Source organism: Orbicella faveolata, unplaced genomic scaffold (assembly GCF_042242905.1).
Source record: "Orbicella faveolata isolate gen_17 unplaced genomic scaffold, um_ofav_v1 contig_48, whole genome shotgun sequence".
Lineage (NCBI taxonomy): Eukaryota > Metazoa > Cnidaria > Anthozoa > Scleractinia > Merulinidae > Orbicella > Orbicella faveolata.
Window position 1 is genome coordinate 11,502,837 of NW_028301578.1, and position 16,126 is coordinate 11,518,962.

The 16,126-nt window shown below is 39.8% G+C and overlaps 2 protein-coding genes across 4 annotated transcripts in view; both read right to left on the minus strand.

Annotated features, from left to right (window-relative positions):
- Positions 1–1,222: 1,222 nt before the first annotated feature.
- On the minus strand, positions 1,223–6,055 carry LOC149096542 (pancreatic secretory granule membrane major glycoprotein GP2-like). Of its 2 annotated transcripts, XM_089280724.1 has the most exons (4): positions 5,818–6,055; positions 4,940–5,317; positions 4,199–4,381; positions 1,223–3,036 (listed from the first exon to the last, which is right to left on the minus strand). In XM_089280724.1, exons 1-4 carry the CDS (start codon positions 6,053–6,055, stop codon positions 2,996–2,998), a joined length of 840 nt encoding a protein of 279 aa, XP_089136850.1. In that variant the 3' UTR covers positions 1,223–2,995. The 2 variants fall into 2 exon arrangements, with proteins under 2 accessions (XP_089136850.1, XP_089136849.1); XM_089280723.1 differs by lacking the exon at positions 1,223–3,036 and having other exon boundaries at positions 3,249–4,381.
- Positions 6,056–6,126: 71 nt separating this feature from the next.
- Positions 6,127–16,126, minus strand: part of LOC149096543 (uncharacterized) — a 58,505-nt gene continuing 48,505 nt past the window's right edge. Inside the window, exons 1-4 of one of the 2 annotated variants that reach the window (XM_089280720.1) lie at positions 15,389–15,555; positions 12,401–12,787; positions 10,584–10,985; positions 6,127–6,198 (exon numbers count right to left, since the gene is read on the minus strand). In XM_089280720.1, the coding sequence (XP_089136846.1) occupies positions 6,146–6,198; positions 10,584–10,985; positions 12,401–12,787; positions 15,389–15,443 (897 nt within the window). In that variant the 5' untranslated portion in view covers positions 15,444–15,555 and the 3' untranslated portion in view covers positions 6,127–6,145. Of the gene's footprint in view, positions 6,199–10,583; positions 10,986–12,400; positions 12,788–15,388; positions 15,556–16,126 lie in introns of those variants that run through there. The other variant, XM_089280721.1, reaches the window with a different exon arrangement.

Genomic DNA, 16,126 nt, shown 5'->3' on the forward strand with positions numbered 1-16,126 from the left:
ATAGACACTGTATGAAAAAAATAAACCACTTTAAAATGGCCATATCAGGCTCAAACAGAGAGCATCAAACTGGTATTAAGCCTACTTCCAGGGGCGATAACAACTGTTTTGTCTTCAAAGGCAAGTTTTAAAATGAGAGTGCACCACAGCACACATTTCCCTCTCCGCTCAATCTCAGTTTGACAACTTCTTTCGCCTCCCCCTACCGACCCACTCACACAATTCATCAGTGTGCACGTGCCTAGAAGACATATTTTGGAATCAACAATAGAGGGTACACGATAGCTGAAGTCTCAAGCGTTACACACCGAAGTCTGGTGGGTAGGAAACAATCGCGTGAAAAGTAACATAACGTGTCTGTTATATACACGAACGGTAACTTCAACTGGGGTGTGAAACGGGTGTCTGGAAAACCCGAATAGCGAATAGCCAACAGTCGCGAATAGCGAACAGCGAATTGTCCTGAATAGCGAATAGCCAATAGTGCGAATAGTGGCGCACAGTCTCGAATAGTGGCAAATTAGTGGTCAATCGTGGCAAATAGGGTACCCAGTATCTCGCAGTCAACCTCGCAGTAACGTAGGACGGGATTTTGCCGCTAAAAAGCACAGACGCTTATCAGGACAAAAGGTGTTTCTAAATGTAATTTCTTCTGTTTTAACGGCTCCAAAAGCGTAAATACCTCTTTATTAGGTTATCCTTGTGTTGTTTTCTGTTTTCTTAATGTCGGCGATGAACAGCCCGAGCCTGAGTCCGGAGAAGAAAAGGTAATAAATTCACTGAAATTCTGTTGCTTATTTGGATAATTAACGCAGGATATTTGACCTAAAGCGGTGAATATTGACGACCATTCGTCACTATTCGCCACTTTTCGCGACTGTTCGCCACTATTCGCACCATTCGAGACTATTCGCACTATTCGGGACTATTCGCTATTCGCTATTCGCTATTCGGGTTTTCCAGACACCCGTGTGAAACTCCTCGAGCTCTTCGTAGCAACAGTTACCAATGGGAGGAACACCGCATGCCTGCACCAAGCTACGTTAAAGTGTATCCAGGGCTACGCTAACAACTAAACATAACTAACAACAGCATCAGATTCTTAAATCACCCACGACCCATGACCCACGATCCACGACCGATAGAAATTTTCAAGCAAAAAAGTGAATTAGAGTTGTGCCTTTACTTGTAGGAAAAACATCTAAATACAGGCATCTAATCGTTTAATTATTTCCAACAGAATGTTTATTTCCATTAAATCGATCATTATATAAACAATCTTATCAAGTATTTACTATTCTTATTAATTTCATGAAAAAGATTAGAACCTATGTAAATAATTTTGCGCAACCAGTTATTGTGACATTTTCTACTCGTCCTCGCATTCAAAGGCCTCCTTGAAACAAAGGAGAAGACATCGCCAGTCGACCCATATCCCATAACACGAAAATGAAATCGTCTTTGATAAAACCTGCTCTTCTTGCATTCTTGTTCTGCCAGATATTTCAAGGTGCGTTTTTAAACGTGTTCATAAATTCGTCATGCTTAGGCTATAATTAGAATGGACTTTCCCTTTTCTTCCACATTTCGGAAGCAACCACAATCGCAAGATAACATTTTTTTTTTCTTCCTGCATTTCAATAACTAAATATGTTGAAAACCTCTTATAAGTGAATGAGGTTTGCATGAACAACGGGTGTTCGCCTAAATCCGAATATCCTCTTCTTTTTTACACCTGTATTAACGGAAAAATGAACGGGTCAGGATTGTGGTACAGCATGTCCGTAGTGGACGATAAGCATTCTGACGAGCTGGTCTTCTCCAACTTTGACTACCCGCTGTATCTGCACCCCTATATGGAGCTTAGGGTCTGGTTCGGCGAAGACTTGAAGAACTGGTCTGAAAGCGATAACGAGGGCAGGGTGTGTGTTGATGTTTTCCCTCACGTCATCGGGGACATAGGAGCAAGTGCTGGAGGGTCTCCCGGAGGAGGGACCTCACGAGCGCAGGCCCTGCTGAAAAACCTGAAAACGAGCCTGAGCAGCATCATACAGAAGAACTGGAAGTAAACAAAAAGTAAAGAGGAGAATACGTTGTTAGCACTTGCATGGTTGTTAACAGGTGTTTTGTTATTGGTAGCTAGCCCAGGAAAGCTGGTGTTAAATATACAGAAACTAAAAACACTGAACTCCTGTAGTTGTTTGGTTATCTAGATTGTATAACTAATTAAACTAACCCCTTTTTTGAAAACAAACTCGACACTGCGATACCTTTGCTTTTTTATCTGATTCTCAGTCTGTATTTCTACAAAAGAGTGAGCTGCATGAACATGAATTGTTGATCACAGGATTACCACTTACCTTGATAGCAGGGTAACCACTTACCTTAATAACCGTTTTACCACTTACTGACATGAAAAGACATAAACACACGCCAAGGCAGGAGTCTAACTTGAAAACCTAACAGTTCATTTAGTCTCTGGTTTCACTGAAACAAACGATTTCTATAATGCTTAATTAAACTACCTGTTCAAAACTTAAATTAACTTCTTGATTGTATCCTCGATATTGTATTATGCTTAATGAAGTTATTGCTGTCGAGTTAAGCCCCAACATATGAAAGCAATATTCCAGAATACAGGTCACGGGAAAGGGAAAAATTCTCCCAATAAGTGCATAACAAATAATAATAATAGTAATAATAATAATAATAATTATAATAATAACTAATAATAAGTTTATTAATGTGTCGAGATTGTTTAGCCGAGGGATATTCCTCTACTAACAGAGGACACCTACTTAAAAAAGAAATTATAAAACCTAAGAATATTTTAAAACCTGGTCTATTTACAAGTTACAAAACTTAATAGTAAATAGTAAATAGTAAATAGTAAAGAGAATATATATTTTGACACCAGGGCTCAGAGGGTAAACTATAGCGTGTTGCACTCAATTGATCCTGGATTCAAGCGCGTCTGTTGTAAAGTTGTTCTTCTTCAAACAGATGTTCCTCTGGCTTCAACGGCACCGCTGATACCTTAAAATATGCAACATCAGCATTAATACAATGGATTCACTTAAGGACTTCAACAGAAAGTAATTTACACAAAGATATTTATACAATTATGTTTTAGTATAAGGACCTGTATGCAAGGGCCTTAATACCAGGACCTTTATTGAGGACTGTACACCAGGACCATTACTCAAGGGCCTTGGTACAGTTATCCTCATACAAAGAGCTTTGTACAAGTACTTTTGAATAAGGACATTTATCAAATGTGTACAAAGGTCTTTATATAAAGCACTTTCAGTACATTCAAAGGCCTTTATATAGGTGCCTGAGAAAAGAGACCCAACCTTATACAAGGGCTTTCGCATGGGGTCCTTGATATAAGAAAGGTCCTTCATGAATTTGATCACATCGACATATTCTACGATCCTGTATCGATTGATCCATGCATCTCCACCTTGATGCGTAAGATCAGTCGTCACCGACAGTAGTCATAAAAAATAACACTCCACTATTTAAGATCGAATAGCAATCTTCAATGGTGGCGAAAGAGATAAATTGGCGACCTTGTATCGATTAACGATCCAAGATGGCCGAAAGGACTTGTATAAGAGCCAGGTATAAGCAAAAAATATTAAAGATTTTCTGTTGTATACATAACTTTGAATTTTTGATATACGTTTGATCGAAACCATAATTAAACAACTTTAGGCAGTCAAGTAACGAAATGGACGTTAGATAAGTTTATGCACTACTTTGTCATAAGCTCTTCTCGCCCTGTAAAGCATGACCATTTTTCTCTCGACAGACGAATAAAAGGGACAGGTTACAGTGAACGATTAAGTTAAGTGTTCATCAATGGATAATGCGTTTGTGTGTAAATCCCGATATATCCTAGTTGCTTTATGTTCAAACTCGAATCCACTCTAGCTTTCTTTAGTGTTCGGATCACGTTTTGTGAAAAAACAAGCGCTCGGCCGTTTCCTGATTGTTTGTTCTAAAACCAAGCCAACAAAAAGTATGCGACGATATTTGCGTAGTATCCTCCTAGCTTGCCAATCAGGGCGCGGGTTATGTCACCAACATTTTGCAACAGCGAAAAGCAAACTAACCAATCATAATTTGTTATAGCACAACACTTGAACTGCAAGCGTTGAATGAGCAGTAATTACAAGACGGTAATAATTACCTGTGCAGACAAGGCCGGTTCCACTCCAAGTTCCATTTTCTGTACATCTTCTGACCACTGAACCTTTCGCTTCAAATCCATCATTACAAGAAAACCTGCATACGGTGCCATATAACATCTCTGTTGTACTACAGCCCAATAGCTTACTGTTGGCTGGTAATGGTAACGTCGGGCACGTGACAGCTAAATGGGGAATAAATCAATAGTTTGCGTGACTGTCACATCATACTTTTGTGACGAACAGATCTGTTACACTTGTTGCGTAGAATCCCAGTGAATAACTCTCGTGCGCACACTTCAAAACATTAGACGACTGAGTAAAACACACTTAAAGGTTTAGATCTAATCGAGTAGCAACATAATCTTTACTTTGCTCTCAGCAAGTGAACATGCGTGTTAAATTAAAAGTAACCAATCGAGTGTGGTTTAATGTGCTTTGTTTTCTTATCGACAACGAGTACGCGTCATCACAGTGGTCAAAATATTGTAGACTCACGAGGCGCAGCCGAGTGAGTCCGCAACCACATTAAGCCACATTCGATTCGTTTTTTACCACAATAGCAAAGATATCAAAAGAAATCTTTGTCAAGATTTGTTGAAAATTGAGAAAACCAATTGAACCACCAGTTCAACCAGTTCTGCAACAGTAAAAACGTGTTGCTTAAACAAACTTAAATCCTCACTGTAACTGGATGTTTTGGCTGCTTACTTAAATAATTAAAAATATCCTAAGAAACTCACCTGCTCTTCCATTACCGCAATGCCGAGTATAGCAGTAATACGTTCTCGGCAACTCGTAGACAAAATGTGAACCACAGTTCTTTATTCTGATATTTTGATACCGATTACAACAGTAGTTGTACCAGTGATAACAGACTGTGCGAGTGACCACACCTTCGGCGATTGTAGGGTGTGCGCCAGAAAGCCAAACTGGTTCGTGAGTACCGCAGTTTTTCATGGGAACACATTTGTCCGCCATCCGATCCCCGGCAGCTCCTTGGAAACGGTACCAACCTGGTACCAGGTCCCTATCGCATCTATAGTTGCTGGCGTTGATCACTGTGTGTCCTTGGGCGCGGTCTGCTTCATTCAGGACTGTGTGATTTTTACATCCATCCACTGTAAGTAAGGGCACATCAGTTGGCTACAGTAACGACAAAACTGCATTTGGTAACTACAGAGTAGTTACAAATCCCAAAACCGAGTGAGTCACGAGTGATAAATGTACAGCACGCAGGGGAGTTAAAAATATATATATATCCGGATGAATGAGCATGGCGATTAAATCCTGGAGGAGTAACTTGCGGTGAGCTAGCTTTCCATCCAGGGGGAGTAGAGATCTATAAATAATTGTAGTCTGGGAAACCGGAGATGAACGTCGGCCTGATGGGCCACCATGTCTGAACGAAGACTTTCTCGAATCTCTAAAGCAATCAGAGTCTTATGGAAAGTGGACCTTTGACAATCACCTTTTTCCAAAAGATTACAATTAAATTAACCATCAATTTAACCTGTTCCGCAACAGTGAAAACGTGTTGCCTTAACAAATTTAAATCCTTGCTGTAACTTGATGTTTTGGCTGCTGACTGAAATAATTAAAAACATCCTGAGAAACCTACCTGCGCTTCCGTTACCACAATATCGAGTATTGCAGACATACAGCCTCGGTAACTCGTACACGAAATATGCACCACAGTTCTTTATTCTGATATTGTGATACCAATAACAGCAGGAGTATGACCAGGAAAAACAGACTCTACGAGTGACCACACCTTCGGCGATTGTAGGGTGTGCGCCAGAAAGCCAACCTGGAAAGTAAGTACCGCAGTGAAGTAAGGGAACACATTTGTCCGCCATCCGATCTCCGGCAGCTCCTTGGAAACGATACCAACCTGGTACCAGGTCAAAGTGATCGCATCTATAGTTGCTGACGTTAATCACTATGTGTCATTGAGCGCGGTCTGCTTCATTCAGGACTGTGTAATTTTTACATCCATCCACTACAAGTAAGGACACATCAATTGGCTACAGTAACGACAAAACTGCATTTGGTAACTAAAGAGTTGTAACAAATACCAAAACCGTGTGAGTCACGTGTGGTAAATGCACAGCACGCAGGAGAGTTTTAAAAAATATCCCGATGAATGGGTGTGGCGATCAAATCCTGGAGGATTAACTTGCGATGAACTAGCGTTCCATCGAGCGGGGGGGGCGGGGGGGGGGGGGGGGTTGGTGGAAATCTATAAATAATTGTAGTCTGAGAAACCGGAGATGAAAGTCGGCCTGATGGACTTTGACTTTCTTGAATGTCTAAAGCAAACACGCTACGTTCTATAGATATTTGACTTTAACCTAAGTAGCTATAGTTATTCTGGTGTGTTTTAACGACGTTCGCGCGAAAATTTTCCAGTCAATAGATTTTTTAAAATTTTTTACTGCAATTAGGTAATGATTTACCTGTTACAGAGATGCCAAAAAAATTGGGGGTCACCGACGTCGTTTCGGTGATAAAGCGTGTGGAAAACTACCCTGATTTTGAAAAATTGGCGCACGTAATTCAGCATGGTCTACAGGGGTTTAAAGTTAAAAATATCGAAGGTGAGTCAACTGAGGCAAACGACCTCAGTCATATTTTGTAGAAGTGGGTCTGTTGAGTAAATAATTCCAAATATTACCAACGTTTCCCAAAACTTAACCCTCCAAAAGGCATTTGAAACCGTCGCACAGACAAACGAAGACCTAAAAAGAACGGAATTCGATGGTGCGTTTTGCAAAAAATTCAAACTTTTAGTCGATAGATTTTCTTCATTTTCTCGCTAAACGTAGAAAATCGCTAGAGAAAATGATCCATCAAAAAAGAATTAGGGGTCACCGAACGTTCAAGATCGTTAAATCCAGGAAAAGCTATTGCAATGGCCATCTGCCCTACCATTGTTCATTTTATTACTCAGCGTGCGCGCTCATGCATGACGTGGCGTGTAAATTTGCGTAAGGTAAGGTAAGGTAAGGTAATTTATTTTACGTCAAGAACACGGGGAGTGGTTGCCCAAGTCTCCCGAGCCAGGGGCTCATGATAAAAGTGTTTGACATACATGTTAAAAAAAAGATTTAAAAACTATATATTAAAAAATACAAAATTATCATACTATTAATATCTTAAAAAATATGCGTTAAAAATACAATATTAAAAAACGATAAAAATACAGCATGTCTATAAAAGAATCATTTAAGACAAGAACTGCATTGGCAGCCACCAAAGTTTGTTGTATTAAGATGATTGATAAAAGCTGGAACGTTTGCTGCATTTTTTGCTGCCGGCGGTAACTGATTCCAAATTCTAGAGATGATATAAGAATACGAGCCGTGGAAGAATCTACTATTGTAAGGGCGTTGTTCTACGTTTAGCCCGCTCCTTCTAAGATTGTATGGCGTGACCTGGGGCTTGAATAAGTTGGTGATATAACGTGGGCCATTTTCTTTAAAACACTTAAAAAATATTATCAGAGATTGTTCAATACGTCTATGTTCTAGCGTTCTCATGCCCAGCAGTTTGAGTAATGACTCATAATTAGAAGTTTTCCCCGTGTTCATTACTGTTCGTAGACCGTAGTAGTTAGCGTCTTCCACTTTTTTGTTGAGCGTTTTACCTATACCAATCAGTAAAGAATTACAATACTCAAAATGCGGTATTATAAAGCTCCTGTATAAAAGTAATAAAGTATCTATGGGTACTAAGCGCTTGAGGCGACGAAGTGCGGCAATCTTAGCGTATACTCTTTTTAGCATTACATTTGTGTGTTCTTTGAAAGATAACTTATTGTCCAGACATACTCCAAGGATCTTTAAATGTTCTTTGATATCGATTAAGGTGCCATCAAACTCCAAATCGTAATTGTATGTTGAATTCCCAAGAATCATTGCTTGTGTCTTGTCCCCGTTGGCTTGAAGATAGTTGTAGTTAAGCCAGGTAGATAGTTTTTCCATGTCTTGATTTAAGACGTGTTGAAGCACAAGAGGACTTTCGTCCGCCATATATTCGGTTGTATCATCCGCGTAGAGGCGGAGGGAAGAGACGGAAACAGATTCGTTCATGTCGTTCATAAAGATGTTAAACAGTAAGGGGCTAAGGAGACTTCCCTGCGGGACGCCGCACTGTAAAAGTGACCAGCTAGAGCACGTATTATTGCATATTACCCTTTGTTTACGGTCATGCAAAAATGATCTTAAAAGTTGTAGGGCTGGTTCTTGCAAGCCATACGCTTTTAACTTTGCTAGCAGCAGATTGTGGCAAATGCAGTCGAAGGTCTTGGAAAGATCGATAGTAACTACACCCACTTCTTTTTTTTCATCAAGTGCGCGTCTCCAATCATCTGTTAATTTGATCAACGCTGTAGCGCAGGAGTGTCCCTTAAGAAAACCCGACATGTTGGGCGAGAAAATTGGTGCAAAGGAGGCGTACATCTGGTCGAACAGCACTTTCTCAAATAGTTTGGAGATTGCAGAGATAACGCTGACTGGTCGGTAATTGTTTTTATCGGTCACATCGCCCTTCTTATGGATGGGGGTGACATTACTCATTTTCCATTCTTTGGGCAGAGTACTCGTGCGAATACAGTAATTAAACAAAGACGTTAACGGAGTAGCCACGGCTATAGCGGAAAGTTTAACAATCTTTGGAGAGAAACCGTCGGGGCCAGTGGATTTCTTGGCATTCATTTTTAATACGTAGTTGGTTACGGTTTCCTTGTTGATTTCCTTAAAAGCAAAGTCAAGGTTGTATGATTTGCTTTTAATTGCTGCTATGCTAGGATGGTCGCCGAAATTCTCTTCCGTTAAGCTCAAGGCTGAGTCCTGTATTCTTGGATTTACAAAGAAGTCGTTAAATACGTTGCTGGGATTAGATACGAGTTTCCCATCATCCAGAAGATGGATGTTAGCTGTGCCATCAGTGTTAGATTTGTTGTTCGGAAGAAGAGGTTTCATCTTTTTCCAGAATAAACCAGCAGATGATGTTCCTGAGGCTGCATCGGCGCAGAAATTTTTGACTGCTAAAGTAAGGATGCGCAGAAACAGTTAGCGCGAACGTCTTAAAGTTTGCTTTTAAGAGGAAGAAATGAATTTCAGTAACACGCATGGCTTTTTTCTTGTTTCCTGTGCAAAAAGGTGTAATGTTCGCACATGGTTATTTAATTGCATTTGGTCACTGGGGATCTTAAGCAAACCACGACGGCAACAACAACGAGAACGCCAGCAAACAAAGGCCTTAATAAGCAGAATAATGGCTGTGCGCGTGCGTTATAACCCTTTGTACGTTCTTAGTCGTCCTCTGCAAAATAACAACATGAAATGACTAAATTCTGCATATTTTGGAGAACGCGAAAGACCCCCGCATTTTTTTTTATTCTTAATGACATTGAACTCTGGTATTGCACGTTTAGTTTGAGCAAGTTTTGATTTTGATGGGCGCACTGAACAGATCTAGACAATTGCGAAGTTTTAGGGTAAAATATACATTCACTTTTTATTAGGCGATGTCCTCTGGGTCCCCGTCGTCTTTGCTTAAGCTACCTAATTTTTTTTCTCACTCTAAACTACAATGGAGAGCATGGAACAGAGACGTAGGTAAAACACTTACTTTCAAGAAAGCTAAATTTTGCGCCAAATTATCATGGAAGCCGCTGTTGGGTTAGAAAGAGTACATTTGGTACCTTTCATTGAGAGAATGAAAATTGGAAAGTACCGTGTTTCGTAGTAATAGGGAAAGCAGATACATATATATATATATATATATATATATATATATATATATATATATATATATATATATATATATATATATATATTTAGAGAGGATGCCACATCGGCCTTAGCTGGTTTTCATGTGACTCCTGCGTCCTGGTGGAACTGGAATTTGGAGATGCTGCTTTTTATGGAAGGAGGAAAACCCGAGAACCCGGAGAAAGACCCTCGGAGCAAGGTGATTGTGAACTAGCAACAAACTCAACCCACATATTGCACCGGGCCGGAACAAAACCCGGGCCACATTGGTGGGCAGCGAGCGCTCTCACCACTGCGCCATCTTTGCTCTCCGATGTAAATGTTGGCTGTTAATAATTAAGAACCAGAGGATAGGTATGATTGTTATATTGTTACTAATACGGTAAGAATTGCGCGACATGGAAGCTTCTGTAAACGCATATGTTACGTATTACCTGTAAGAGTAAGAGTCGAAAGACTTCAAAGTCACCTTAAATTTGAAATGTTAAGATAGCACTGAACCACCTCTGGAGAATGTTTTCAAACTTTGATTGATGATTGATGATGATGATTGCTTGATGACTGATTGTTGACTGGCACACTCAAAAAGGCAAACAAGGTAAATTACCTGCGCTGCCGTTACCACAGTAACGAAGATTGCAAACAGGCGGGTTTTGTAGCTCATACACGAAGAAAGCTCCACAGTTCCTGACTCTGATACTGTTACTCCAGTAACAGCAGTTTCTTGACTGGTACCAGAATTTATAACTGTTACGATAACAGACTCTACGAGTGACCACACCTTCAGCGACTGTCGGGTGTGCGCCATTAAGCCAACCTGGATGGTATGTACCGCAGTGACGTCTGGGAACACATTTGTCCGCCATCCGATCTCCGGCAGCTCCTTGGAAACGATACCAACCTGGTACCAGGTCATCCCTATCGCATCTATAACTGCTGGCGTTGATCACTATGTGTCCTTGAGCGCGGTCTGCTTCATTCAGGACTGTGTAATTTTTACACCCATCCACTGAAAATAAGGACACATCAGTTGGCCGCAGTAACGACAGAACTGCAAACTACATTTCTTAACGAAACAGTAGTGACAAATTAAAAAAATGAGTCATGAGCGAAAATGACAAAAGCGGTCATCTTGGATCGCTGACATTGTTCAACAGGGTCTGCTTCGTTCAGAACTGTGTAATTTTTACGCCCAGTTTACAGAACCAGCTTTCCATCAAAGTCCCGGATTATTCCCGGGGCAGGGATTGACCATCTTGGAATTAAGTGACACACTATAAATTTGAACATAGTGTGTTATAATGCTATAAAAGAATTTGAATTTGTCCCCCAAAATAAGTAAGTATACGTATAAATGTTTCGCCCGTATAGGGTGGCGCCTCTCTACAACACGATACACTCTTGGCTTGAATCCCTGACTTGATCGAAAGAAATCTCGCAGGCAATGAACTCCAGCAAAATTAAATTTCGTTCTTTGAGCATGGCAAATAAATTGCTTGAAAAGAGTATAAAATATTACATAGATATTTCACTCTTCTCAATAGCATGTTCCTCCAAAATGAAAACGATGCGCATTATTTTGCATGAAACAAATTTTCCAAATTTACTTTACGTAAAAAACATGTTTCCTTTTTAATTAAAGAATTCTTGTTTAGCCACTTAACGCTCACTTTTCTACAAAGAAGAAGAATAATACGCTGCATCACGGTCCCGTGAACAGTAAAAGACGTCAAAATGAATCTCAGAATTTATTATGAGGTAAGGCCCCATCCTAGTATCACTAGAATTTATTATTATTTTTCATTTATTCTCCACAATCATTTGTCTTTTTTGAGGTGTTTTATTTGAGTAACTATATCATTAATATTGAATTAAATGACTGCCTCGCGGTAGCCTCGCTCGCTTTTACTTTCACGTGCGTCGAAAAATTGAGAGGCTGTCTACACGCTACATTTTCTGAGCTTAGGGCTACCATTTGATGAATCGTGCCTCGAACTGTACCGCGCGTACACCCCGAAGGATCTCGGGAGTACCGCGCACCGGAAGTAATGTTCATTCTGTTTCAACAAGTAGACAGCAACGTACCACAAGAACAAAATAACCGTTTATTTTGAAAGTCATTCTTCCTTATATGTACATCATAACGAGGCCAACGTGCACCCTAGTACCGAGGCTACCTAAGCTACCATACATAACACATTGGCTCTTAGTTGTCGTTTTAATCAATAACATCAGTCATAATTTTTTTTCTAGCGACCGGTAGAGGCAAACGTGGTTAGTTAGGTTAGTGGAATCGCGAATAAAAATATCCATTTGTCGAATCGACAAATTAAAACTTCTCTTTTTTCCGGTGGAATCTTGAAGACAGTATAAGGCAACTGAGCTTAGCGCAGTTGTAACCATTCACCCATAAGTATTACTTACCATTTACAGAAGACGTTATTGTTGGTTTTACTGCTGATGCTATCGTTGGTTCCACGCCGGTCTCAGTGGTTGAGATGGGTGCTGTACTGACTTGCGATGGGTTTACTAAATGTGACACTGAATGCAATGCAGCAGTCGTAAATGATGCTGCGGTGGAGGATCCCACATTTAATGTCTGTACTGTTACGTAAGACAATGGCATATCTATTGTGCCGCTGGGTAATACCACATTAATAGCTGCACTGGACGATTCCACAGTGTTTCCTGTGCTGGACGTCTCCCTACTTATTTCGCCGCTGGGCGATCCCACATTTAGTGTTGCAGCGGACGATTCCACGAATGTTATTGGACTAAGCGATGCTACACTTGGGGTAGCGGTGCTCTGACCTACAAAAACCACAACAATAAGAACTGGATTTACTTGCGTGATCATATATACATACAGTGTTGCAAAAGCTTTTATAGAGTAAAACTAAACAGTAATGGTTATCATGAACACCAGAAGAAGGTTATATTAAAGCAATCAAGTTACATCGGTTTGATTTGAAAGAAGCATATTGCGTACATCAAAGCAAGATGAAATGAATTTTGCTAATTGAATATTAACAGAATGGACATGGTGATTTGTAGAAGTCACAAGTTCGCCGATGGCTTGTAACGAAGATGATTGTTTAAAAGTCGGAACGATATCTTCTATTTAACAAATAGATTCCATGTTGCCGTGCGTCTGTTTAGTAATAGAGCATAGATGATGTCAAAATGTGGCAGCAGAACAAAAAAGTAACGCCCGAGGCGATAGCCGGTTGGTGTTCTTACCACACTTTGACGTCTTCTGTGATCTATTACTGAACAGAGTCACGGCAACGTAACATAGAATCTAATTGTTTTATAGAATAAAGAAACAAACTGCTACAGAAAAAAGCTTTTTTTTATCTCAAAATCTTTCACATAACTCGAAAGCCGGCCTTTGCCCACTTTGGCAAACAAGAAAATAGCAACTTGACGTAATCTATTGTCTGTAATAAATAAAGCCGCATTCCCATTGGTTGCTATGCGTAGCAAAGAATTGTTTGTGGCCTAAGAAAATCACGCCCATGTCAAACTCGCTTCTCGTGGAGTGAAAACTTACAGCGAAAGCAGAATTGAACTGCGAAATCTACAAATCGTAGAGAAAATGCTGGGAAAGTCAAGTCAGTTTTGGTCATCAGAGCAGCCCTGTGAGCCGAAAAGGTGAACGTTGACTTGAATATTGCAGGAGTTGAAAAATACGGTCAGAAAACCTGCGGTTGCGGTCAACAGTGGAGGCCATTTGATTCGGGTTTTGAATGAAAGGAATTTGTGTCCACTGTAGTTGGTGCTTCTCAAATCAGTTTGATGTAGTGTGGGAGCCACCTTATAGCTGCGATACAGTTGGCCGTGAACTGTAGTGAGTTATACTTTGCTCGCTGCTGTGCCCTGAAACTTAAGCTTACGTGTTTATTTTAAATGACTTTAAGAAGTGATGCTTCGATGTTGCATTCCTGACATCAATCTGTATGAACAATTATTTTGAGACTGAGAAAAATTAATTTTTTAAATTAATTAATCTCATAAACATTTTGTTTATACATTTCAAGACCAATTTTGTGTTTGGCTTGGTCTCGCTCGACTGCCGAGTCAGACCGCTCGATTATTTTTTCAGAGTCCGGCATTTTCTAAGAAAGAAACGGCTTTTTCTTCCTTCGTCTGCTTCTCGTGCCTGTACAATACCTCGACAAGACTTAAAATACAAACTATAACTTGTTTCCGTGCGAAAGCATGTAAGCTACGAAGTAAATGGAAGTGCTAAAACTCAATACTTAAACCGAGGATCGTTACGTTCGGCCCTCAATGGTAACTTTATTGAAGAGATGCCAATACAATGTTCTTGTTTTTTATCTTAGATATTGTTACCAGCGTTTATTAAATTGCAATTGTGGACTCCATAATGGCCGCTTAGGCCTAGACATTCGCAGGCAACATAGTGTAGTTGTTATGTACCTCTTTCAAATGCTTACCAACGTTGGCTTATGTTGCAAAATGTGTTATGGTGCAACAGGGTGGCGAAGGTATTTTACGTTGATACATTGCGTGCGTATCCACCCAGATGTCGTGTGTTATACTGGCCCAGGAACGGCAACGTATGAATAATCATGGCAGTTATGTAGGCGACTAAAGCAGCTGTCTACATGACTTTTATCGGGCGTTATTTTCACTACTGCTTGAGTTGTGTACATTATCATTCATATCATTATATCATTCTACGCAGTTTAAAACTCAGGAACTTTCATATAACTTTACTTGCAATGTGATTAAAATTGTGTTTTCTTTGGCTTCTTTCTACCGAGTCTAAGGCCATATTTTCGCCATCGTTGCGGAAACTTAACACCTAGGTACGGTAAACTTACAAGCTTATTATGAAGAAAACATTGAAGAAAAATGATTAAACTTTCGAAATCAGAAACTGGTTATGAGAAAGCAAGAGTATCACGAACAATATGAAAATGAATCTCAGAATTTTTTATTACGAGACAGAGCCTCATCCGAGTATCATTGGAATGAACTGCAATTTAACCCAAGTTTTGAAACAGATTTGCAGAAAGTTGTGGCAACTAGCTTAGTTTTGCAAGAAATCACATTATATAAAAGCATGTAAAGAGTTGAGAAACCAGAACAGATGTTTCTCTAGACACACGTCGAACAGTTTATTGAGAGGCTCACTAAATTTTGCTTATCATAATATTAGCGGTAGTCCATGTTTGTCATCGTTTAGAACATTTGAAATTATGAAATAAGGACGGATGAATAGAAATCAGACCCATTCCTCGAAAGCTATGTCTGAACTTTTCTTCACTTAGTCTAAAAGGAAAGTGATTCAATCTTTAGAACATGTCGAGATTGTATAACACCGGACTTGAACCATGCGAAATCAGTGGATGCGTTATAAGCAAAGCATAAATTATGACATACCTTCACTACCTCCCACAAGGCAAAGCGAGAAGCACAATACAATGAATGTTTTCATTTCTCTCCTTATGCTCACAGTTCAGCCACATCTTGAATAAAACACAACGCTTGTGCTAAAAACACCACCGACCGCTCGACTCAGACAAACTGTGCACCGCTTGATTGACAACTTGTTGTTCGTGCAAAGCAAAGCGTGACCAATATACACTTGGAATCTCTAAAATGCTTTCTTGATTGCAGTGAAGGACCGAGTTATATGAACACACTACTGCCTTGTAAAAGAACGTTCTTTGAGAAAGTAAGAAAAACTATTATGAAGAAAATTGTCAAGAGTTTGTCCTTCAGTGATAGTTGTAAGGAGTGTGCTTCCGTGTTTCTCAGTAAAGATAATCACGAATTCTTTTCCTGTTTGTATTGTCTGGATGGGAGTGACTTCTTCTAAATTGTTTACATGTTTTGTATCTTTGCTAGCGTTTTCCTTTTTAACTTAGAAAATATTATTTTCCAAGTTGCAGTGGTGAAGTGATTGCACCTCAGCATTCCTTCACTCCTTCACTGTCACTTCCTGTTAGACATTTGGAACCCAGGGAAGCTCCCATATGAAAAGGTCAGGGATGCTCGCGGGAAAACTTGACTTTAACTTGTAAAGGAGACTAATGTAGGACTTACTCAAGCTTAATTAGAACCCTAAAAGATACCACTTAAGGTGGCTCAAAACAGTTTCCAGCACTTAGATTTTGA